Here is a 25,139-nt window from a genome sequence, read left to right as displayed (position 1 = left end):
CAGAGTACTGTTACAAAAAGTAGTTAGACTTTTTACCATTTAAAATCAAGAAAAGTCAGGATCATTTAGTTCTCTGATTCCAGGTAACATCCTGTGCCCATAGTAGAGTGCTTCTTAGGCAGTCAGGTTTCTTAAATGTACCAGGCATCCGGCAATGCTGTTATGTCCCATGAGTCAAGGCTTCCTCACCCAGGACCTACTACAGGACTTGGCAACTGTCATCATTGAGTATCCCGGAAAAGGTCCTTCACTGGAACACTTTATGCATCCTTTTTCAGGAAGCTACTGGAGGATGAGCTCCATCAAAAATTTTCTCTTTAACAGTTAAGGAAACTGAGGCTTTAGCTGCTCTGATGACCATCTGCTGTTTACCTACTCCAGCTGACAGCAGGAAAGAGGTGAGGTGGGGCTCAACCCACAACTGACTCTCCAACCAGGCAGACTGTAATGCCCAGCCTGGATCTACAGGCGACCTCCTCCAACGGGAAAGATGAAAAGTGTGTAGGAGGCAGGGGGTGCCTGTGTTTTGCTCGGCAGCCAGAGCAAGGGCAGCAGCGAGCGGCTGGTCCTGAGAATGCTGGAAGGTGCTGGGCTGCGCGGGTAAGCTCCTCACCTGGCGTTACGCTGCACTGGGCTGCGCCAGTAGGACAAAGGTACTACATGATTCTCAACTGACTTACGTGGACTTAAATAAGATGCGTAAACAAATTATTGGAGTTCAGTGGTTGAAGTGGGCTCTAGTCAGACTGTCCTGGATTTGAGCCCGGGATTTTCCACTTTACTATGCAAACTAAGAAGGCAGAAGAGGTGATTCCCCTACCACCTCCTCCACCTATTATGCTCAATTCCAGAGTACTGTTGCAAAAGTAGCAAAGGTATGGTTGTTATTACCTCACCACTGTGTTCTGAGCTTAGCGGAAATGCTGCCAGGACTTTTATGGATTTCAGGATAATCCACAGCCATGAAGGTCAGTGAAGTTCAGAAAAATCAACTGTTAAAAACTCATTTATGGGACTTCCCTGGTGGCGCAGTGGTCAAAAATCCGCCTGCCAAGGCAGGGGACACGGGTTCGAGCCCTGGTCTGGGAAGATACCACATGCTGTGGAGCAACCAAGCCCGTGCACCACAACTACTGAGCCTGCGCTCTAGAGCCCACGTGCCGCAACTACTGAAGCCCGCATGCCCAGAGCCCGTGCTCTGCAACAAGAGAAGCCACCCAATGAGAAGCCCGCACACCACAACGGAGAGTAGCCCCCGCTCACCGCAGCTAGAGAAAGCCCGCGCACAGCAACAAAGACCCAACATAGCCAAAAATAAAATAAAATTTTTAAAAAGTACTTAATTTCTTTTTTAGACAGTACAAACCCACTTTAATGATGTGGAAGTTGAGGCACAGAGGATGCCACACCTGACCCAGGCAGACAAGGAGGAAGTCGGGAAGCTGGGCTTCAACCCAGAACGTTCGTCTCCGACCTGACAGTTACCTTCTGTTTGACCGCACTGCTTTCTCCAGAGGAAGACAGCTGAAATCGTGGATGTGCACGGGATCTTGAGAGGAAAGATGGCCGAGAACAGAAGTTGGGGAAAGGCTTGCACTTAGGAGAGGAACTCATACAGGAGGAAACGAGGGAGCGGAACTGAGAGCTGACACTGTCAGGGAGGAAGGGGCTCCAAGGGGCCCTCACAGGGCTTAGTTAACAGCACTTCAGAGGGAAGGTTCAAGGTTCAACGTCAGGAGAAAGGAGAGAAGCAGATGAAAGCGGAGGCGGCACAGCACACCTGTTAAGATCGGTCAGTGTAAATTAATTCAGCATTTGTAGGACTGTGGGTAAACAGGGACATTTATGTCACTGTTGGCACTGGAATCTGCTCTTCAAATCAGGCCAGTCTCGAATAGTGAGAACCTTTCAGAAAACTCATCATATCCTTTTGCCCTTGGAGGCGGGGAGAATTGGTCCAAAAAGTGAAGCCAGATGGCAGCACTCCACCATCCCCTGCGGTCTTCAGCACTCTTCCCCGGCATCCGTTTTCAGCTCTGACTTCCGAATGACTTGGTTCTGTGGAACACTGACCTGGCAGGAGCTGGTGTCGCTGATGTTCCTGATGGGGTGGCGGAGGATTCAGAAGACTCTTGAGTTGGAAGTTGAAGATGAAATGCATGAGGTAGAATGCCTCCTTGAAGAAGTGAGTCCACAGGGCCCTCTGACATCTTCCAAAGGAAGGTCTTATCGGAAGGCTGGAAGGATAATCAGGATGCCACCTGGGTGCTCTGTCCCTCCCCAGCTGATGGTCTGGCCCACCAGAAAGAAGTACAAGTCATTACAAGCTGGTGGTGAATATGAGCGCGTCATCCCTGTGGTTTACCAGTTGAAATGACAGGATGGCTGTGAAAGCACTGGTGTCAGCCTCCAAAGAAAACACACTATGACCAAGCCACAGGGACTGGAGTCCAGGGGAGCCTCTCACAAATCATTGGAATGTAACTGTGAGAGATCAAAAACCAAGTTCCCCTGCAAAGTAACAGAGATTCAAGGCAGATGTTATAAAGTTTAGGCAATACCCAGCAGCTCTAGAGGAAACAAATTGCTGAGTTCCATCTTCAAGGAAGAGCTAAATATTGCATCATATGGTATCTCTCTTGATTGAACTATTAAAGCATTATATCAAAAAACAAGAAAATATGACATTGTAAAGCCTTTGGAAATATAAGTTGTAAAACAGCAAATAAACTGAATTGTAAAAGTGAAAAAAATATATTGATTTGTTGTTGTTGTTGTTTTGGATTGTTTCCTTGCAGGTACATTCTTCCATTGAGGTTTAAAATTATTTAATTTTCTAAACTGCCGAAGTATGAAACCATTATTTTACTTTCAGATTTATCTTCTCCCTAATCCCGTTTTCGGTTTTCGGTTAGAACTGACATACCGATTTATAGGTGGTCCTTAATGCTCTGATAGGAATATTTGAGACATGAATTATATTCTTGGAACTGTCTTGTACTGATGGGATTGGATTCACATTTTTATGACTGCTGAAAATGAGAATAAGCAAAAATGAAAATTTTCAAAGACTGTTTTTTATAACTGTGCTTAAACTTTAAAATGTGATTTTCTTAAATTCCAAGGCTGGTTTCATTCAACAAATAAACCATGATTTTTAGTCCCCCTTTAAATTCTTTGCCACTCAAAACTCGTCATCGCCATTGATTTGGGCTTTTGGTAGGCAGGCTTTTATGACAGTAATACAAGTTGCTCCATTTTGTTTTGACTTTCATCTAAAAATCATTTTACTAATGTTGGAGTTTATGTTACAGAACTGTCAACTTGTACTTTGTGAACTTCACATACCACTCCCTCATCTAGGAGCACTACCACAGTAATGCTACCATGGTGCCAAGGAACTGTGATTGTAATTCCTGTATCCACAGTTTTAAAATGTGAATTTTACATAACAGATAAAAGATCTGAAAAATTTTTAAAAAAAGGTAGACAGTACCTACGTTTTTTTTTTTTTTTAAAGTATAATTTCCACTTTATTGTCTTCCCAGGGACAGTACTTCTTCAGTCTTCAAGGACTTAGCTCCTTACATGGGCTTTGGCGGAAGTCATGGGGCAGCACCCACAGGTCTAAATCAGGGTGGAGGTGTTCGGTCCTTCCGGGCTTCCTGAGAACAACTCTTGACTACGTTGCTGTGAATGGCACAACTCACGCAGTAATGCAGTTTCACATACAGCTTGGGAAGCAGATAGGTGTCGAAAACGCTCGCTTTGGAAATGTCTCTGACCGCTGCGGCCTCTACGATGTTCCGAATGACGGACTTCTTAACGGCCTTATCCCTGGGCACGCATCCGGCACAGCTGGTGCGGTGAATAGGCTGTACGTGGCCGCAGCCCTTTTCGGCACGACCATTATTCCTTCTTTTCTTGGTCATCTTGGAAGCGAGGAGGTGAGAGAGGTTTAAATATTGTTGATATATATATATATGTGTGTGTGTGTATATATATATATATATTTTTTTGTAGCAGCTTTATTTTCAAGAGTGAAAACCTAGAAATAACCTAAACGTCCATAAAAAGATGAATGGGTAAACTAACAGTGGTACATCCAGATAAGAATGCTACTCATCAAAAAGTAAAGAGATGAGCTATTCATTTATATCACTGATGAATCTCAAATAATTATGAAACAAAGGAAACCAGAAGAAAAACCCAGTAAACAGTTTATGATTCCAATCAGATAAATTCAAGAAAATGCAAACGTATCTATTCTAAGGGAAAGGACATCAGTGGTTACCTGGAGAGGTGGGAAGGGCAAGAAGAGATAATAACAGGACATGAGGTAAATATGGGCATTATCAGAACTCTGATGATGGTTTCGAGGTTCATACCTAGGTGAAAACTTATTAACTTGTAATACTTCAAACATACGCAGTTTAGTACATGTAAATTATACTTTAATATAGCTTTAAAAACTGGCTCAAGATGAAAATATCTCTATGCCTCACTCTTTCTGGAAAATCGGTTTGGCAACCATATACTGAATCCACCAACTTGCTCCTTCAGCCCTCTGGAGATCAGTCTTCCCTCAGTGGTAGCAAATATGGAGAGCAATGAAGTACTTCCTGGACACCAAGCCAGGCTCAGCCTCTAAGGGAGAGAGCACCTAACCAACCTGACCTAACTCCGGGCCCCAAAAGGCCTCCTGGGGCCTCAAGAAAGCTTGGGACTTCCCTGGTGGCGCACTGGTTAAGAATCCACCTGCCAATGCAGCGGACACGGGTTCGAGCCCTGGTCCAGGAAGATCCCATACGCCTTGGAGCAACTAAGCCCATGTGCCACAACTACTGAGCCTGCGCTCTAGAGCCTGTGAGCTGCAACTACTGAAGCCCGCATGTCTAGAGCCCACGCTTCACAACAAGAGAAGACACTGCAATGAGAAGCCACACATCGCAATGAAGAGTAGCTCCTGCTCGAAGAGTAGCCCCCACTCGCTGCAACTAAAGAAAGCCCACATGCAGCAACGAAGACCCAACACAGCCAATAAATTAATTAATTAATTAAAAAGCTAAATGTAGCACTCATGATCCTTTGTATTTCTGCAGTGTCAGTTGTTACTTCTCCTTTTTCATTTCTAATTCTGTTTTGAGTCTTCTCCATTTTTTTCTTGATTAGTCTGGCTAATGGTTTATCAATTTTGTTTATCTTCTCAAAGAACCAGCTTTTAGTTTTACTGATCTTTGCTATCGTTCCCTTCGGTTCTTTTTCATTTATTTCTGATCTGATTTTTATGATTTCTTTCCTTCTGCTAACTTTGGGGTTTTTTTGTTTTTCTTTCTCTAATTGCTTTAGGTGCAAGGTTAGGTTGTTTATTCGAGATGTTTCCTGTTTCTTGAGGTAGGATTGTATTGCTATAAACTTCACTCTTAGAACTGCTTTTGCTGCATCCCATAGGTTTTGGGTCGTCGTGTTTTCATTGTCATTTGTTGCTAGCTATATTTTGATTTCCTCTTTGATTTCTTCAGTGATCTCTTGGTTATTTACTACTGTATTGTTTAGCCTCCATGTGTTTGTATTTTTAACAGATTATTTCCTGTAATTGATATCTAGTCTCATAGCATTGTGGTTGGAAAAGATTCTTGATACGATTTCAATTTTCTTAAATTTACCAAGGCTTGATTTGTGACCCAAGATATGATCTATCCTGGAGAATGTTCCATGAGCACTTGAGAAGAAACTGTAATCTGCTGTTTTTGGATGGAATGTCCTATAAATATCAATTAAGTCCATCTTGTTTAATGTGTCATTTAAAGCTTGTGTTTCCTTATTTATTTTCACTTTGGATGATCTGTCCATTGGTGAAAGTGGGGTGTTAAAGTCCCCTACTATGATTGTGTTACCGTCAATTTCCCCTTTTATGGCTGTTAGCGTTTGCCTTATGTATTGAGGTGCTCCTATGTTGGGTGCATAAATATTTACAATTGTTATACCTTCTTCTTGGATTGATCCCTTGATCATTATGTAGTGTCCTTCTTTGTCTCTTGTAATAGTCTTTATTTTAAAGTCTATTTTGTCTGATAGGAGAATTGCTACTCCACCTTTCTTTTGATTTCCATTTGCTTGGAATATCTTTTTCCATCCCCTCATTTTCAGTCTGTATTTGTCCCTAGGTCTGAAGTGGGTCTCTTGTAGACAGCATATATACAGGTCTTGTTTTGGGATCCATTCAGCCAGTCTATGTCTTTTGGTTGGAGCATTTAATCCATTTACATTTAAGGTAATTATCAATGTATATGCTCCTAGTACCATTTTCTTAATTGTTTTAGGTTTGTTATTGCAGGTCTTTTCCTTCTCTTGTGTTTCCTGCCTATAGAAGTTCCTTTAGCATTTGTTGTAAAGCTGCTTTGGTGGTGCTGAATTCTCTTAGTTTTGCTTGTCTGTAAAGGTTTTAATTTCTCCGTCGAATCTAAATGAGATCCTTGCTGGGTACAGTAATCTTGGTTGTAGGTTTTTCCCTTTCATCACTTTAAATATGTCCTGCCACCCCCTTCTGGCTTGCAGAGTTTCTGCTGAAAGATCAGCTGTTAACCTTATGGGGATTCCCTTGTATGTTGTTGTTTTTCCCTTGCTGCTTTTAATATTTTTTCTTTGTATTTAATTTTTGATAGTTTGATTAATATGTGTCTTGGCGTGTTTCTCCTTGGATTTACCCTGTATGGGGCTCTCTGCGCTTCCTGGACCTGATTGACTACTTCCTTTCCCATATCAGGGAATTTTTCAACTATAATCTCTTCAAATATTTTCTCAGTCCCTTTCTTTTTCTATTCTTCTTCTGGGACTCCTACAATTCGAATCGTGGTGCGTTTAATGTTGTCCCAGAGACTGTCCTCAATTCTTTTCATTCATTTTTCTTTATTCTGATCTGTGGTAGTTATTTCCACTATTTTATCCTCCAGGTCACTTAACCGTTCTTCTGCCTCAGTTATTCTGCTATTGATCCCATCTAGAGTATTTTTAATTTCATTCATTGTGTGGTTCATCATTGTTTGTTTGCTCTTTAGTTCTTCTAGGTTCTTGTTAAACTTTTCTTGTATTTTCTCCATTCTATTTCCAAGATTTTGCATCATCTTTACTATCATGACTCTGAATTCTTTTTCAGGTAGACTGCCTATTTCCTCTTCATTTGTTTGGTCTGATGGGTTTTTACCTTGCTCCTTCATCCGCTGTGTGTTTCTCTGTCTTCTCATTTTGCTTAACTTACTGTGTTTGGGATCTCCTTTTCGCAGGCTGCAGGTTCATAGTCCCTGTTGTTTTTGGTGTCTGACCCCAGTAGGTAAGATTGGTTCACTTTGTGTAGGCTTCCTGGTGGAGAGGACTGACGCCTGTGTTCTGGTGGATGAGGCTGGATCTTGTCTTTCTGGTGGGCAGGACCGTGTCCGGTGGTGTGTTTTGGCATGCCTGTGAACTTATTATGATTTTAGGCAGCCTCTCTGCCAATGGGTGGGGTTGTATTCCTGTCTTGCTAGTTGTTTGGCATGGGGTGTCCAGCACTGTAGCTTGCTGGCCATTGAGTGGAGCTGGGTCTTAGCGGTGAGACGGAGATCTCTAGAAGAGCTCTCGCCAATTGATATTACATGGGGCTGGGAGGTCTCTTGTGGTCCAATGTCCTGAACGTGGCTCTTCCACCTCCGAGGTTCAGGCCTGACACCCGGCCAGAGCACCAAGACCTTCTCAGCCACACAGCCAGGTACGTGGGGAGTTTCTTGCCTTTTGGGAAGTCTGAGGTCTTCTGCCAGCGTTCAGTAGATATTCTGTAGGAGCTGTTCCACATGTAGGTGTATTTCTGATGTATTTGTGGGGAGGAAGGTGATGATCTCCTCGTCTTACTCCTCTGCCATCTCAAAGGTCCCCCTCAAACTCTTTTCAAAGTCGTAGCACTTGCACTTCCACTGTTCACTGGCTAGTGCCAGCAGTCTCCAAGTCACATCTCCCACCTGCGTCTGTCGCCTCCAGCACAACTGTGATGGTGCTCGCTGATTCCACCCCCACCATTGCCCCAGTGAGCCCGTGGGGGGCCCCCAGGTGAGCTGGGATGCAGAGCTATCCCTCTGTGGCCTGTTGAGGCTCATTCCCTGATGGGAAATGGTTAATTAGAACACTCAGAACACCAAGTACATCTGCAGCTGTTCCTGCCCCTGATTTTGCCATAAAGATCCTGACCTTCAGGGGCACAGAGGGACTCGCCCTTGGCATCCAGGAGCTAAAACTCAAATGTTAACCAGCTTTATCTTCTCACCTCCTAAAGACCCAAAAAACAAAAAACAAAAACCTAATGCATTCTTAAAGGTCATCGACAGAGACTATGAATCCTTCTTAATGCTCTAGCATTTCAACATGTCACAGCCTTATTAAACCCTAAAAAGGAAAATTCACAAATTAATTCTGCACTAAAGAGAAGCCCCAGGGTGAAAACTCAAATCCCGACAATTGAGAGTAAGACTCCTTAGGCAAGAAAGTTTATAAATATCATCGGTGGGTAGAGGGGTGGTAGGATACCCTCTGTGAGGTAGATCCCCAGAGTTACTGATCTCACTAATATAGTTTATTCTGTCCCCATTTCTCCAGCTTCACAGTCGCAATTTGCATCTATCTATGAGGTGCCCCGACATACCCTCACTCAATTACCTGTGGGCTACATCAATATCCCCACCATGGGGGACTTTCCTGGTGGTCCAGAGGTTAAGACTCCACGATTCCACTGCAAGGGGCACAGGTTCAATCCCTAGTCGGGGAAGTAAGATCCCACATGCTGCAGGGTGTAGCCAAAAAAAAAAAAATATATATATATATATATATATATATATGTCCCCACCATGTATGCAGACAGGACCTTCATGGGTTTGCTCTGTTCTCAAACACCAGCTATGGCCTTTGACTGCCAATATTCTACCGAGGCCAGAAACTCATGAAGTTACTGCACAAGACATTCAAACTGTGGTCCAGATTTTGACTAACCACAGTTGGGTCACCGCACCCCAAAAGATCCAAGACTCTACCACCTCAGTTTAATTTGGGGGCGTCATTTGGTCCCCAGAAGGCTGCTCCAAACCATTTCCAGTCAATAACGCTACTTCCCGGCCTCTCAAGCCCAACATCTACTTGCCTATTTAGATTCTGGAAGCAACATACATCCCATCTACTCATTTCATTAAGATCTATTTAGGCAATCACAAGAAAATCAGGTCAATCTGAATGGAGGTCACCCCAATGACAGGCCCTGGAGGCCACCCCAAAAGCCACCCAGCTAACAATGCCACCAGTGGCATCTGGTGGCTTCTTTACTGTGGAAACTCTACACACTCATTCTCATGCTTTCTGGAGTCTCCTTGCCCGAGAAAGATGGCCCCTCACCTGGCCCCACAGGCCACTTGCAAGGTCCCCTGAGTCCAGGAGAAAGGGAATCCATTTATTTTATGGACAAGAGCACCACCATCCCATGTGAATCCACCAGAGAGTTACTTCTTTCCATCCCACTGCCAAGACATGGTAGATAAAGGATGGGCTACAAGGTCAGTCACATGGGCACTGGAGGAGTCCCTCAATAAATGTATGTTTATTGTCCATATTTTTACAGACTCCTTGGTGGTAGCTAATGGGTCCACTGTTTGGTCTAACCAACAAGCACAAACTAGATTTCATATTCAGGATTATTCCCTATGGGGCCTTCCACACCGGGAATATACTGTTGCTTTAATATACTACATTAAAGTCTCCCATGACTCAGCTCATTCTAAAGGTCCCATGGAAAAGGCTCACTTTAATGCCATAGCTACCAACTTGCTCACATTTATTAAGTAAACTCATATAGCACTCCCATTTCCTTGGCTCTAAGGGCCCAGTCATTGTGGACCTTGGATTCTTAAACATGGTATCAAACACCATGGTATCCCAATGCCACTGGCTGTAACCAAAACTTTAGCCTCCCAATGCGATTTCTGTGGCTTGTTCTGTCCTGGCATCGTGGCCAACGAGGATTATACCAAAGGAGCAAACGTCCCTTCATTCATTATCAAATTGATGGTATTGAGCTGTTGCCCCGGTTTGTGGGCATAAGTCACTATGGCCTCACAGTGATTGATACTTACGTGGGCCCACTTTGGGTTTATCCTTCCCAGTATGCTACTGCAGGTCTCACCAAAACTCTGTTAGTTCCCTTTGGGCCCCAGATATTATCCACTCTGATCGGGGTACACGCTACTCACTCAGTGTAGTCATGGGTCTTAAAACAGGCATCACTGGGAATTCCATTCTTCCTATTGTCTACAGGCAGCAGTCCTAATAAAGAGCCCTAATAAAGAGACATATGACCTATTCAAAGACACCCTCATGATATTACAAAATGGACAGTGGTCTCCCAAATAAATCTCTTTTGCCCTCTGCCATAGTTACCTGGAACTCTTGACTTTTAAGTCTTATGACATCCTACCAAAACATAACAAGGGTCCCTCTTCTCCTCATTCTAGCCATAAAAGAGAACACTACTCACCTACAGATCTATTAAACCCAAGGAGAATTCCCTTTCCCACTTAATAACACCTGCCCATTCTGCCATCCTTTCTCAAACCTGGAGCCTAGATGAAGACAGATTAAAAAATGGGACCTGTTGAAAATGAGGGACCTTCCCCCCTAAACAGACTATTCTATACGCCTTAAGAAAGCTGTCTGCCAAAGACTGCTGCCTCCCCTGTCCCCGATATGACCTTTTTAAAGGTTAGCTAACTACAGGTCCCCCTTTGTAGGAAACAGATGTCTTGGTGCCTTCCTTTAAACTATAACAGTGGGTCTCATCATACTCTGTGGTATAACAGACACACATTTACGTATGTTCAACTGTAAAACACAGGGTCAACATTCCCTGTCACTGTGTGCATCTTTCTATGAGGAAAGAAAGATCTTAACTTTGTTCCCAGCACCAACATTCTTCAACAGCAGGTCAGATCTGGCTCCACTGATTATGGCAATTTGAATGAGGGATTGCTACAGGACTCAGGATGGCAAAGCTCATGGCTTTCATAATAAGAAAAAATGAGAAATTACAATTCCTGGAGCCAAAGGCATACTGATTTTTAGTCACTCTTGTAATAATTCCTCAAATGGAAATTGCTTCAAGGTCTTAGGATTATCTGTTGACTGATAAGGCGTCTACAAAGCTCCTGTGTACTCGTTATTCTCTCCCTCTCTTTCTCTCTGTTCCTGAACTTTTCCCGGAGAGCCATCCTCCCCTCCCCCACCTCGGGACATCCCACTTTGTGTAATAAACCTTTCTTGGGTCATAACAAGGACCACTGTCATGAGCTTCAGGAGGGAGCTGCCCCACTCATGGTGGAACTACTAGAAGAGCCATCACAAAAGGTGTGAAGTGGAGACCTCACTGTGGTTTTGATCTGTATTTCCCTAATGACTGAAGATGTTAACCATTTTTTTAATATGTTTATTGGCCATTTCTATCATCTGTATATCTTCTTTGGTGAAATGTCTATTCAAATCCTCTGCCCATTTTTAAATTGAGTTGTCTTCTTGTGAGAGCTCTTGATATAGTCTGCATACAAATCTTTTATTGGATATACAATTTACAAATATTTTCTCCCAATCTGTGGGTTATCTTTTTAATATTCTTAGCGGTGTATGTGGAAGCACAAAAGCTTTTAATTTGATAAAATATAATTTATCAATTTTTTCCTTCGGGTATTGTATCTAAGAACTCTACCTAATCCGAGGCCACGAAAATTTTCTGTTTTCTTCTAGAAGCTTTATGGTTTTAGCTCTTAAGGCTATGACCCATGCCGAGTTAATTTTATGTGTACGGTGTCAGGTAAGAGTCTAAACTCATTTTTTTGCATGTAGAGATCCAGGGGCCTGTAGACACTATCCTCACTCCACCATCTGGAAGTCCCACCTCTAAACTTGTTAATTAATTTAAATGTTTCATTTTAAAGAATCTGTTACACTGAATAAAATTCATAGATTTCTAAATTACATTTACAAAATTAATTACATTTATAAAAAAAAACCCTGAAAGTTCCACATTTGAAACTACCCCAAACACCAGCCCTCTACTGATTTTTATCGTTTTTATAGTAAAGATGACATAAAACAATCTTTGAAACGTGATACATGTCTTATTGTCACCACTCTTGAGAAAAATGGAGGAAATTCTATAGTGTTCAAAATTCTGTAAAATCTACACTTTTTTCAGATTGCTAGAGCTTTACTAAGAAACCAGCCTATGGTTCACATACATGAGTACTTAATACACTCTACAATCCATTTTTAGGTGGCGACCTTCTAGCTTAGAACATGCATCTTGGTTTAAAAGGATCTTCCATCAGCAGTCCAGCATAAATATGAGGAACACTAAATCTTTGCTTTGGCCATGCATTTTTTTAAATCATTATTTACCTAAAGTTACATTTCTGTGAAAAGTTTCCAATGCTCTGTGAATTTTCAAAGAGTTCTCAAAACCCCACAGAAGCAGCAGTTCTATGATGGACTTCAGAGATAAATGATCACTAATCTCTAAATTTTTTATTAGAAAAACATTCTCCTAAGAGTACAAGTATCATAAAAGTTCCCGTCTACTTATTCAAATTCTTTGTTAATGTATCAATATGTTCTCCCTTTAAGAAATGATTGCAGATATGAGTTTTCAACCCTCCAGTTTTAATCCATCCTCCAATTACAACATTTGATTTGATATAATCACACACAACCACACAATTATAAATCAGGTTTTGCTAACATTGGTATTTTACCAAGGGAAGCTCGTTAAATGGCTCTCTTGCAATGCAACATGGTAACGTGTACCTTCAAAATCCTAGTACCACTACTGACACAAGGCAAGAGGACTCAAATCCTAACACACTGGGGGTTCCAGATAACTGTGGTGAAAGAAACAGACAAGACACAGACCTCACCGAACTTCAATCTATCTCATGAATAAAATTCCCCAGACATGGAAAACATGAGTATTTTGCAACCCCAAAATAAACAGGGAGTATTGGATAAACTCCCAAATCAGAAACACAAAGATGTGCCCACAAACTTAATGTGCAAATAGTAAAGCTATGGTGACAAATATAAACATGTAAAATACGGATGTTCCCCTGAAATAACAAAGTAGCACATATGCTATAAAAAAATACACGCCAGGCACAAAATTTTGGATCACACATTATATCCCACAGAGTAAGGGAATAATGAGGTATAATCTCAAAAAGAATATATGGAATATTGAGTATATCCTCCCGAGACAGCACGTGAGGGTACCACTTGAATCCAACTAAGAGTCCAGGAACCAGTGAGAGATTTTAATCAATTTCAAAATTAATGGTCTTTAAAACCTACAACCTTAGTTTTTTGGAATACCACAGTTTAAAAATTATGTGTTAGAGAATTCTAGTGCTTTTAGAACTAAGAACTGTAACTAACAAGATAATGGAAATTATTCTTCAATAATTTCAGAAGCTCAGGTTATGCCCTATAAAATTATCTTTAGAAATAATATGCCCATGGATATGACTGTTCCCAAGAAATTACTGACTGATTATCTACAGCATGTATTCTTAGTACTTCGTGGAACAAAATAAAGTTTTTTAAATCTTAAAGTACAGACAAGATAGATTTAACTGCCCTGGATAAGCTAACTCTCTTACTGAGTACAGATAAGTATACTAAAGCCATAACCATCTTCTTAATGGCAAAAGGAGACATGAAACAAGATACCAGGATGCAAGAACACTTCCCTAAAGTTTACTCAAAGCATCGATTGCTCTTTAAAGAGCCTCTTTTTCGGCACCCAAATGAGAGGTCGCAGAACCATTTGCACCCTGAAACCACAGAGCAGCTTCTTCTAGTGGCTCTAAAAAGAGTAACTTCTCCTGGCAGATGAGGAGATATATTTATTTCCTTTTCTTCTCGTCACATCCCTTCTGCTGCGTCCTAGCCTCACCTCTCAATATTTCCTCTGTTAGCACCTAATCCTTCAAAATGTTTGTGCTTCTCTATAACTCCTGAAAAAAAAAAAACAAGCAAACTTTATTCCTTCCCCAGGCAGTCAGGCTTTTTTTCTGTTGTTTCATCCTAATGCCTGCTGGTTCAAGGAATATGTCTATGAAGGGCACAGTGAATTAATACACAAGTCCAGACAGCGCTAACGCCACCTTGATTTACATTGCAATGGAACCACCGGGTGCAAACAGTATTGTCTGCTGACTGCCTAATGTCAGCTCTGAAGTCTTGAAAGAAACACCCCGGCGCTTGGTGAAGAGAGGCCCTGTCAAGCAGGCAATGGAGTGATATGAAACAGAAAATTAAATTCCATCTCCAACCACCTCTGAAGTGAGAGTTGGGCCAATCACACGCCATTTCTTCCTAACTCCTGATCCCCTGTCCACTTACCCTACAAAGCAAAGGAAAGAGCAGAACATTTCTTCATGTCTTGCAGGTTCATCCTGGCTTTGCTGTCCGCATGTCAATGTGCCCACAGAAGCCTGGCAGGGACTAAAGGCTGTGTTCTGAAGCCCTCTCTCTGGGTTGCCTCCCCCTGGACAATTGTGCCCTGCAGCTTACACCAGACCAGAGCAGCCAAAGACATGACACAGGCACCAGGGAACGAAGGGACTGAAAAAAAGTCAATCTGGGAAGCACCATACATCCATTTTCAAACAGGGAACACCAGAAGTGCCGAAACGGAGGAGAACCCCCTGTATACCTTTAAAAGAAGAGCTGCAACTAACACATAGGATTGGGAAGTAGGGAAGGAGGGGAATGCAAGACGTAAAGCCTCATTTCAAATGAACCCAGCAAGCAGACTCCAAGCAACTTTAAAACATACTGAATTTTCAAAATCAGGACACACAGAGTACCATTACTTCTAAAAGCAAAGAAGCAAAGATACCAATTCTCAAAAGTAAAATTTAATAGCCTTCATCTACTTGGAGGGCGGGGTGCAGAGGAAAGGGGTAAAAGGGTGAAAATCAGCTGTTCCAGAGTTATGTGTAGCTCTACAGCCTTGTTTTACAACGTCTAGTTCACGCTCATCTTGAATTTTCTGAAGCTCGCAGTTATGAGCCCAGTGTGACAGGAGCGAGTCAGCAAGGCCTGATTCTCCCTCTTCCAGACTATTTACACTCTTACGGAAGTACACAAGTCTACACAAAATGACAGCCACACATTTTGATGGCAACAGGTAGCTGCTTTAGAAATGTGTCAGGTTGGGAGAGGAAATGTTATTAGTAATAGGGCATCACATGGAGAAATTACCAGCAGCTGATGTAAATTTTCACCCCTGAAACAGAGCAGGTCTAGGGAGAAAAAAAATTAGAGCAGTTTTGATCTTCCTCCCACTGCCTATCTTTATATACCTGAGCATGGAGAGCCTGCCCCAACCACAAAATCAGGTGGCTGCTCCCACACAGGAAGGACCTGCTTCCTGAGGTAGCAGAAGCTGGTTTGGGTGCTGCTGTACCACTGCTTATGCACTGCTGTCTCTCTACAGCCTCTTGAGATTATACCACCATCATATCATAGCATATCGTACTATACCATATATTATATCATTACCATAACATACCATATCATTACCATATTATACCATACCCTATCATACCATACCATATCACATCATTCCACACCACATCATATCATACTATACCGTATCATTACCATATCATTTCCATATCATATCGTATCATTTATAAAGCAGCACTGAGGGAATGGAAGGGGATAGAAAGGGAATCAGCCATCTCACACACCCTGGAACGTGAAGGGGGTGGCAGATATGGGGAGAGCCCCAGGAGCCTGGCCATTTCTGGATTTCTGGTGACATATGTCACCCACCATCCCTGGCAGCCGCAGAAGCCCAGGTTGATTAGGACCACTCAGGAATATACACACTTTTTGACAGTCATGAGGTCAAGACATGGGAGCAAGAGATAGCTTTAAGGTCCAGTATTTAAAAAGTCAAATTAGTAAAATTTATGTTACCTGTATTTTGCCAGATTTGTTTTTCAATTCAAATTTTTAAAAAATCAGACATTTGTTTAAGGGCTAAATGGCTCAGTCTCTCATCTGGTGGACGCTCTAAGAAGCAGGATCTTTCAGCCCTTGGTGGGAGCCACTAGGAGTTCTAAGGCATTCTTTCTGATGAGCACAAGGCCAGAGAAAGTACTCCTCATTTGGGGATATATAAATTAAAAAGCAAGCCCCCCAGGAAGGATAAATTAGGAGTATGGCATTAACAGATACACACCACTATATATAAAACAGATAAACAACAAGGATTTAATGTACAGCACAGGAAACTATATTCAATACCTTGTAATAACCTATAATGGAAAAGAATCTTAAAAGATATATATATATATCTGAATCACTTTACTATATACCTGAAACTAACACAATATTATAAATCAACTATAGTTCAGTTAAAAAAAATAGGAATTAGAATAATACCTACCTCATCAGTTCTATTGCATGCAATAAATAAATTAACATATGTAAAAAAAGCCTCCCAAGTTATAAATCTTATTAAAAGATTCTCTAACTTAGGGATGGAACATTATTCTTAAGATGCAGAGAAAAATCATACTTCAGAAAAACATTTACTATAAGAAACAGAAGAAACCTTTAGAAAGCATTTGCTTCATGCTCTCAAGAATATACAAGAAAATATGAAGAAATGGAAGGTGGGGTTTAAAATGTGACTTAGATGCTTTCTAAAATATAACCTGAGTTGATAAGAAGCAGGCTGGAAGAAGGAAAAAATTGTAACATCTAAAAATGTAATAGATATACTGTTTTAGACAGGGCAAAACAGAATTGACACGAAGAGAAAAATAATTCAGGAATGTAGAGGACAAATTTGAGAAGCCATACCAGAGAGCAGAGGAAAAGGACAAAGAGAAAAGCAGACTCAGAAAGAGAAATGAAGTTGTTTGCATGGGACAGGGATGGTGGGTAAGACGTATAGTGACAGAAGATAGGAAGTGAAGACTGTCTTCTCAAAATAAAAGCAGACTCTGTGGAACACATCGAATAATCAAAGGTATACTACACAATTTTTTAAATTTAAAAATAACCTGGTCAGTGGATTAAAAATGCTTATACACGAAATTAATCAAAAGAGGTAGTTGCAAAGACATAGATAGCACTGTGAATTTTTAAAATTTTCAGTTTAAGAAAAAATCCTGACAGGATCCAGTAAAACAATCAAATAGGTTACTTTTGAAGAAATAATATTACCTTCATTTCTCTCTCAGAGTCCTAACAGCCAGAAAATAGAGGAACATCTTACAAAAGTTTTAAGATGAAAATGTTTAAAAAGTGGAGTTGTGATGCAATAATTCACGACTCATGGATGAAAAATAAGAATTGAATTCTTAAATATCTGAAGTTTCAGAAACACTACTATCCACATTCCAAAGCTAAAACTATTAGAAGAAAGAAGACATGCCAACTGACCAAGAAAGGAATGGAAACAAAGAACTAAAGAAATGAGGAGAGGATCATTTAGAGACAAATGTCAACCACGGAAAAGAGAATCTAAATGGTATTTTTAGATTTGTAAGCAATCGTTTAATTCAAATTTTAAAAATAGTCATTTTCAAAGGAGAAAGTATATAATAGAATAATAGTAACTTAATAAAAAAGCCCACCCCTTTTGCCATGTGCTAAAGGAAGTTCTAGAAGGAGGAAAGATTTAAATATTTTAAAATGAGAGATGTCCACTTATTTCAGGGTACCAAATGTATCAATAATCAATTCAAAAGCAGAACTGACAATAAAAAGTAGGTATAAGTGACACGAATACAGAAAAGTTGAAAACTTCTACAGATTAAATAACCACAGACATAATTAAATGTTAACTATATTAGAAAGCCAATTTAAATGCAAGATAAATAAAAGTTTGATACTTTTGATGCTTATAAACCTCTTGTAAATCAACAAGTAACTAGAATACCTTTATAGTAAAATAGACAAGGCTATGAAGAGCCAATTTAAAAAGAGATGAAGAGGGTGTGGAGAAAAGGGAACCCTCCTACACTGTTGGTGGGAATGTAAGTAAGTTGGTGCGGCCACTATGGAGAACAGTATGTTCTTCAGAAAACTAAAAATAGATTTACCATATGATCCAGCAATCCCACTCCTGGGCATATACCCAGACAAAATTATAATTCAAAAAGATACATGCACCCCTATGTTCATGGCAGCACTATTCATAATAGCTAAGACACAGAAGCAACCTAAGTGTCCATCGACAGATGAATGGATAAAGAAGATGCAGTACATATATACAATGGAATATTACTCAGCCATAAAAAAAGAACAAAATAATGCCATTTGCAGCAACATGGATGCAGCTACAGAGTCTCATACTAAATGAAGTAAATCAGAAAGAGAAAGATAAATACCATATGATATCACTTATATGTGGAATCTAAAATATGGCACAAATGAACCTATCTACGAAACAGAAACAGAATCATAGACATAAAGAACAGACTTGTGGTTGCCACGGGTGGGGGTGGGGAGAGGGATGAGCTGGGAATTTGGGGTTGCTAGATGCAAACTATTACATTTAGAATGGATAAACAACAGGGTCCTACTGTATAGCACAGGGAACTATCAATATATCCAATCTAGTGGGATAAACTATAATGGAAAAGATATTTAAAAAAGAATGTCTATATGTGTAAAACTGAGTCACTTTACTGAATAGCAGAGATTGGCACAACTTTATAAATCAACTATACTTCAATTTAAAAAAAATTTTAAACAATAAAATATTTAAAAGAAGATGTAAATGGTCAACAAACATCTTAAAAATTAAACACAATGGTAAACGAATAAACACATATTAAGACAACAGTGAAATACTATTCTTGAGTATGAAATTTTAAAAAGTGAAAAGAAACTCTAATGCACAGAACTGGCAAGAATTTGAGACAATGGTCACTCTCATATACTGCTTACAAAAGAATAAATTGGAACAACTATTGTTGTTGGACAAGTCATAGCAACATTTTAACATTTTCACATATTCTTTGATCAAGCCCCTCCACTTCTAGGAATTTATCTGAATAATCAAGATTGTGTGTAAGGCTATAAATTTGTTCATATTAGAATACACATCAAAATCAAAAATAATAAACAACTGAAGTGACCAAAGGGAAGAATAAATAAATTACAGTATGTGCATACGTTCAAACACCATGCTCTAAAAATTATGTTGCAGAAGAATACTAATGACATTAAGAAAAGCTCAGATGTTGTTAAAAAAAAGTTACTAATCCATACCAAAATATGCATAGCAAAATTACTAGATATGTACATATAAAATTACTGAAAATATGAACACTAGCATTTTTTTCAACATTGAAATGACAGGTGGTTTTCCTTTTCAGTGTGTTCATCTAAAAACATACAATAACATCTCTGCAGTAATGCTCCCTACAATAATATGAGTTGGGATATAACATGACTGACTTTTGATGTCTGCCCTTTACTGAACCCCAGTTCTCAAGAGAGACAAATCAAGTTCTACTGCAGGGAGAAAGGGTCACAGGGAATGGAAAGAAAGGTCATTAATGGAAATAGCAGGCGAGCCTCTCTAGGAAAGCAGAGAAGTGCAAGTGGGATTCCCACAACTCTGGTGGACTTGTAGTCCAGTCCTTCCAGACGGGCCAGTGAAAGAGGCACCAACTCAGCAGGACCTTCAAAGAACAGTGGCTTCTATCCAGAAAGTCCCAGCCAGCCACAGGATCCTGAATCATCACCGTGGATATTAAAGCCAAAATGGACACTGCCACTAAAAGATGGCAAACCATAACTGAGACCTAGATAATTCCCATGGAGGGACCCTGGAATTCCAAGCCAGATAGTTACTTGCTCTGGCCATGTCATTAATGTCACAATAATCCAATCTCTCATGTCTAATGACTGAATATTTGGGAGCTCACTTACAACATTATGGCAGGATTTTATTTGGTGTCTTTTATAATCAAAAATGAAATTAATATTATTTAATAACACATATTAAATTAATATTTAAGAAAAAAATTCCAACCACTTGGAAATTTACAAGTACTCTCCTAAAAGACAGGCTGAAAGCTAGGCCTCTTGCACCAAACAGACAAGCTGTGAATGCAAAGGAAAAGTTCTTGAAGGAAGTTAAAACTGATAACTCTGGGGGTGGGGGAGACTACTTTCCTAAAGAACTATGGACGTAAAACTAAAATGTTCTAATGTAATTATAAATAATTTAGAATATATTTTTAAAAACCAAAACACTATGTATCCAAATTTATAGAACAGGTGCAAAGCTGCATTCAAAGGAAAATGCATAGTATTAAATATTGTTGTTATAAAGAAAAAGGGAAAAATCGATAAATGAAGCATTCACCTCAAAACATTAAGTTGGAAAAAAAGGAATGATATTTTAAGATTAAAAAAACACAAAGAAAAAAAAACAAACCACAAAAAAAAAAACACATAAAGGAAATAAAACATGGACATACATCAGAAGTGAGAAATAAAATCCAAGAGCTGTTTGTCTGAAAAACAAACAAACCAATGATGCATATTGACAAAGTTTACTAGAAAGAGAAACAATCCATTGTGATGGGGTCATATTTTGAGAATTGCTAGTATATTTTTCTCTTTTGTCTTTCTGACTTTGACATGACTTTTCCCTAGTTATTTTGAAGCATTCTTTGGAGGAGTATAAAGAGATAAAGCCTTTTTCCTAAAAGAATGCAAAGAGAAAGAATAAGGTGATATTCAGCTTTGGACAAGCGAAATAGGATTTGCTACAGCCCCAAGAAAAGATTCTCTAAATTCCTCCCATTATGCCTCTTTAGCACATTACCTACCTTACCTGCAAGACTCAGCTCCTGGAGCTTTCCCAATTTTTTTTTTTTTTAAATCCCAGTCCCCACAATGCACCCTTAAGGCTCAGGTTTGAGTCAGGACAAAAAAAAACTATGATGCAGGGGAAGCCTGCACATTTCCAGCCTAGAGCAAAGATGGAAAGAGGAGAAAGAAAGAAAAGAGAGAGCTTTGGCTTGGAGAAAGGTGAGGGTAACAACAAGGGTAGATGGGGCTTTGTCTCCTCCCCCAGTTAGGACTCTAGAAAAAGATCACTTCTTGGGCAGTGTTCCACCGTGAAACTAACTTAACACAGGGTCACATCCACTTTGTGGGGCAAATAGAGGGAGGTCCTGATACTTAAGTTTCCTGAACCAGCCTTGGTCCGTGTATGTTTAGATAGGGCCCCAAAATAGTGGGCAGACTGGCTGGAACTAGCCAGCTAGAGCTGGGTGAGGTAGCATTGTAGCAAATGTTGCAGAGGACAACTCAGGATGGAACTAAAAGAGAATCTTCAGCGGATCCCTGACATGTAGCATTAATGGGAGCTCAGGTGAGACCAAGACAGTGGAGAGTACCAGCAGGTGGAAGGCCTGAGGGAGAAGAATGAGCCACAAACGGCAGCTTCCATTGCTGGCTATCACCACCCAGCAGACGGGAAATGGACAACATCCCCTTGGAGAGCAGAGGGTCAAAGGATACCATGATCATGAACCCCACCGCTTAACTCTACCACCGCACCTCAGCCCCTCTCCCCCCTTAGATCTGGGTATCATCTGAAAGTCAGAAAAGATGGTGGAAACAATCTGAAAGAGTGAGCATTTGCTCCCAGAGAGAATAAACATACCAGAAAGAGTTGCTTAAGTTGGCACATCTGACTAAGCTTTAACCTGGACACACACACACGCTCCATCTTGCCCAGCACCTGTGGAAGACTACACAGCAGGGAGATTAAGAGTGTGGGATTCTGGATCCACATGGCCTGGGTCTGACTCCTGGGTCCACAGTTTGTCAACTCCGTGACTTTGGGCAGTTGACTCCATCTGCCTGTGCCTATTTCCTCATCGGTAAAGTGAGGATCTTAAGAGTTTCTCTTAGTATTTTTTGAAGATTAAGCGAGCTAATAAATGTAAAGGACTTATACCAGTGTCCACAATAAGCATTCAGTAAGTGCTGCCTATCCTTATTGCTTTTAGTATTATTATTATACTATTACTTATACCTTCTACCTACAGCTGGGGCTCTTGGAAGAAGATCGGACCAGCTACAGAAAAATCAAAATTATAATTTCTCTACACAACCGAGTGGTATGGATTAAAATTTGTATCCCTGCCACATAAATAATCAATCATAAATGATAAAGGGGATATAAAGTAGATCAAAAGACAAGTTTTGAAAAATACAACAGAATGATACAAAATTAAAAACCTTAAGAAAATGGACCACATTCCGAAAAAAATATGAATTACCTGTATTAGCTCAAGAAGTATGCCAAGTAGAAAGAAGTACGCCAAGAGAAGCTGAAAAATTCATCCAAGAATTACCTCCAAAAAGGCCTATGACCAGATAATTTAATTAGTACATTCTTTCTAAGTCTTCCCAAGGGACAACACCAGAATGTATAACAGTACCAGGACTTGGAAAAAGATGCAAAGCTCCCCAATTCATTGGAAAACTACTACCTATAATACACAACCCTGCATAAAGTAAAAGTACAGGCTAATATTTTTCTCTAAAGCTTTGTTACCCCAGGATCTCTCAGTGCCCCTGATACACTGTGAGATTCCAGTAGGAGGCTGCAGAAGGCAATGTCGTGCTGTACTTCAAGATTCCTTCTGGGATCCCCCAAACCCTTCTGATGGTCATGCAGGAACTACACCAGAGCCTTAAGTCATGCAGTCAGAAAATTAAGATGGTCCAAGATCCAAGAATACACAGAAAGATACATAGGGGAAAAGGGATTCACAAGACATAGAGGAAAAGAGACAGTATACAAAATGGGAAAAACAGGGACTTCCCTGGTGGCGCAGTGGTTAAGAATCCGCCTGCCAATGCAGGGGACATGGGTTCAAGCCCTGATTCGGGAAGATCCCACATGCCGCACAGCAACTAAGCCCGTGCGCCACAACTACTGAGCCTGTGCTCTAGAGCCCATGAGCCACAACTACCGAAGCCCGCACGCCTAGAGCCCGTGCTCTGCAAGGGGAGAAGCCACCGCAATGAGAAGCCTGCACACTGCAACAAAGAGTAGCCCCCACTCACCGCAACAAGAGAAAGCCCGCGGGCAGCAACGAAGACCCAATGCAGCAAAAAAGAAATAAATAAAATAAATAAGTTTATTAAAAGAAGCAAAAATAGTAGCAAGGCTGAGGCTCAAAGCAGTAGATCCTGCTGGTGAAAATGTAAACTGATTCAACCCATCCAGGAAGCAACTGGCCAAATGTATTCAGTACCTAAAATGTACATACTCTTTGATCTAATCATTCAACTTCTATCAATCCACCTCGGAGAACTGAAAATGCAGACAGATTTACATACAAGGATATACTTCATAGAATTATTAATAGTAAACAAAGCAAAACAGGAAATAATCTAAGTGTCCAAAAATAAAAAGTTATATAGATTATGGCACATTCATACTATGAATTAAGCAACAATTAAAAGCAATGTTTTGCAAAAAAAACATTGTAATAACACATATATGTCTGATTTTTTAGGGAAAAAAAGGCAGAACAAAATACAATGTACAATCTTAAGTATATTTCACAAATACATGTACATGGGAAAAACTCCTGTAAGAATATAAACCAAAACCTTAATATGATCTCTGGGTGGTGGGACTCCGAGTGAATATTTTTAAATCCATTTCTCATATCATCTAACTTTCTGCACTAAGAATGGATTACTTTTACGACAGGTTAAAAAGAAAAGATAAAACCCAAATAATTATTGCACATGGATAAATACTCCTAGGAGTGATGAAGAAAAAATCTGTCTCCATTCAGTAAGGACAAAAACATTCTCAACACTGAGCACAGAATTCCACGCTCCCAAACGTGAACCTTACACCAGTGCACTTGAAAGCATAAAGACACAAAGCAAACCAACCAAACCTCTCGAGAGACAGGCTGAGCTGCTTCTCGAGGTTTCCAGCACACCATTATCGCGAGGTGAACTCAGCACCCATTTTTTTCAAAGTGCAGCTGCTTTCGTATCTCCCTTGGTTCGAAGAACATCCACATCGAGGGACAGGCTTTACAGGGGAGGTTGAGGGAGTGTGAGAGTTACACGCGCGCGTAGGCACACACATCCTCTCTCTCTCTCTCTCAAATCCACTCAATCGTGTGGTCCCAACCAGACAACTCGAAGCGAGCCCCTTGGTGCAGCCGCGCCCCATCCCCGAGCCGCGGCCGCGGAGCCCCCTCCTTCCGGCCGCCCGGCGCTGCGGGTACCTGTTCGTGGTGCGCGGGGTCCGGGTCGTTGGGTTCCCGGGCGTCCTCGGCGCGGCGCGGGTGCCGTGGATGGCCTCCCTGCTTTCCTCCACCAAGAACCTGCACAGCCGGGAAGCAAACTAAGTTGGGGAGCAGTTGGCTGGCAGGCTCGGCCTCGCGGTCGCAGCCCAGCGGCCGGGACATCCTCGCGCGCCCTGGCTCCCGGCGCAGCTCCCAAACCCCGGAGTTTGCGAAGAGGCTCGGGGCGGGAAGAAAGGGAAAGCGCGGACCCGCCGGGAAAGCCCGAGTGACCGACGGGAAACCCGACGGCAGGTCCGGTGCCGCAGCTCCCTCTCCGCCCTGACCGGTCCCCCGGCGCCCCAGCCGGTGCCTGACCGCGGCTAGCGTCGCCTCTCCGATACCCGCCACTCACCCAGGCCGCCTCCCGGACGCCCCCGTCCCGCCCCACCTTCAGGCCGCCGCTGCCCGTCGGCTCGTCGTCGCAGCGGCTAAAAGTCCGCGCGCCCGAGAGGAACGGGGGCAGGGGGCGGCCGGGGCCCCCCCGGGACGCGCGGAGGGGCGGCCGGAGCGCGACGGTGGGTTACCTGGGGCGGGCGGGCGCGTCGGTCGAGCACCAGAGCAGGCGCAGCAGCAGCAGCAGCAGGAGGCTGGCGAGCAGGGCGAGCAGCGCGCCTCCCGGCCGCATCCTGAGCCACGGGCGCAGCCGCAGCCGCCGCCGCCGCCGCCGCCGCCGCCGCCGCCCCGGCGAAGCGCAGCCCGGGCGGC

At 41.7% G+C, this 25,139-nt stretch overlaps 2 protein-coding genes across 2 annotated transcripts in view; both read right to left on the bottom strand.

Moving 5' to 3' along the window:
- ST8SIA6 (ST8 alpha-N-acetyl-neuraminide alpha-2,8-sialyltransferase 6) overlaps window positions 1-25,059 on the bottom strand; it is a 133,898-nt gene extending 108,839 nt beyond the window's left edge. The window contains exons 1-2 of the mRNA XM_029236363.1: window positions 24,959-25,059; window positions 24,375-24,473 (exon numbers count right to left, since the gene is read on the bottom strand). Coding sequence (XP_029092196.1) covers window positions 24,375-24,473; window positions 24,959-25,059 — 200 coding nt within the window. The remainder of the gene's footprint in view (window positions 1-24,374; window positions 24,474-24,958) is intronic.
- Window positions 3,633-3,932, bottom strand: LOC114903510 (40S ribosomal protein S26-like). The gene has a single exon (XM_029236364.1). It carries the CDS (start codon window positions 3,930-3,932, stop codon window positions 3,633-3,635), a length of 300 nt encoding a protein of 99 aa, XP_029092197.1.
- Window positions 25,060-25,139: the final 80 nt, after the last annotated feature.

The sequence above is a fragment of the Monodon monoceros genome, unplaced genomic scaffold, assembly GCF_005190385.1.
Source record: "Monodon monoceros isolate NGI ecotype Baffin Bay Population unplaced genomic scaffold, NGI_Narwhal_1 Super_Scaffold_21, whole genome shotgun sequence".
Classification (NCBI taxonomy): domain Eukaryota; kingdom Metazoa; phylum Chordata; class Mammalia; order Artiodactyla; family Monodontidae; genus Monodon; species Monodon monoceros.
Note: the sequence above shows the minus strand (reverse complement) of the source record. Positions and strands in the feature narration are given on the sequence as shown.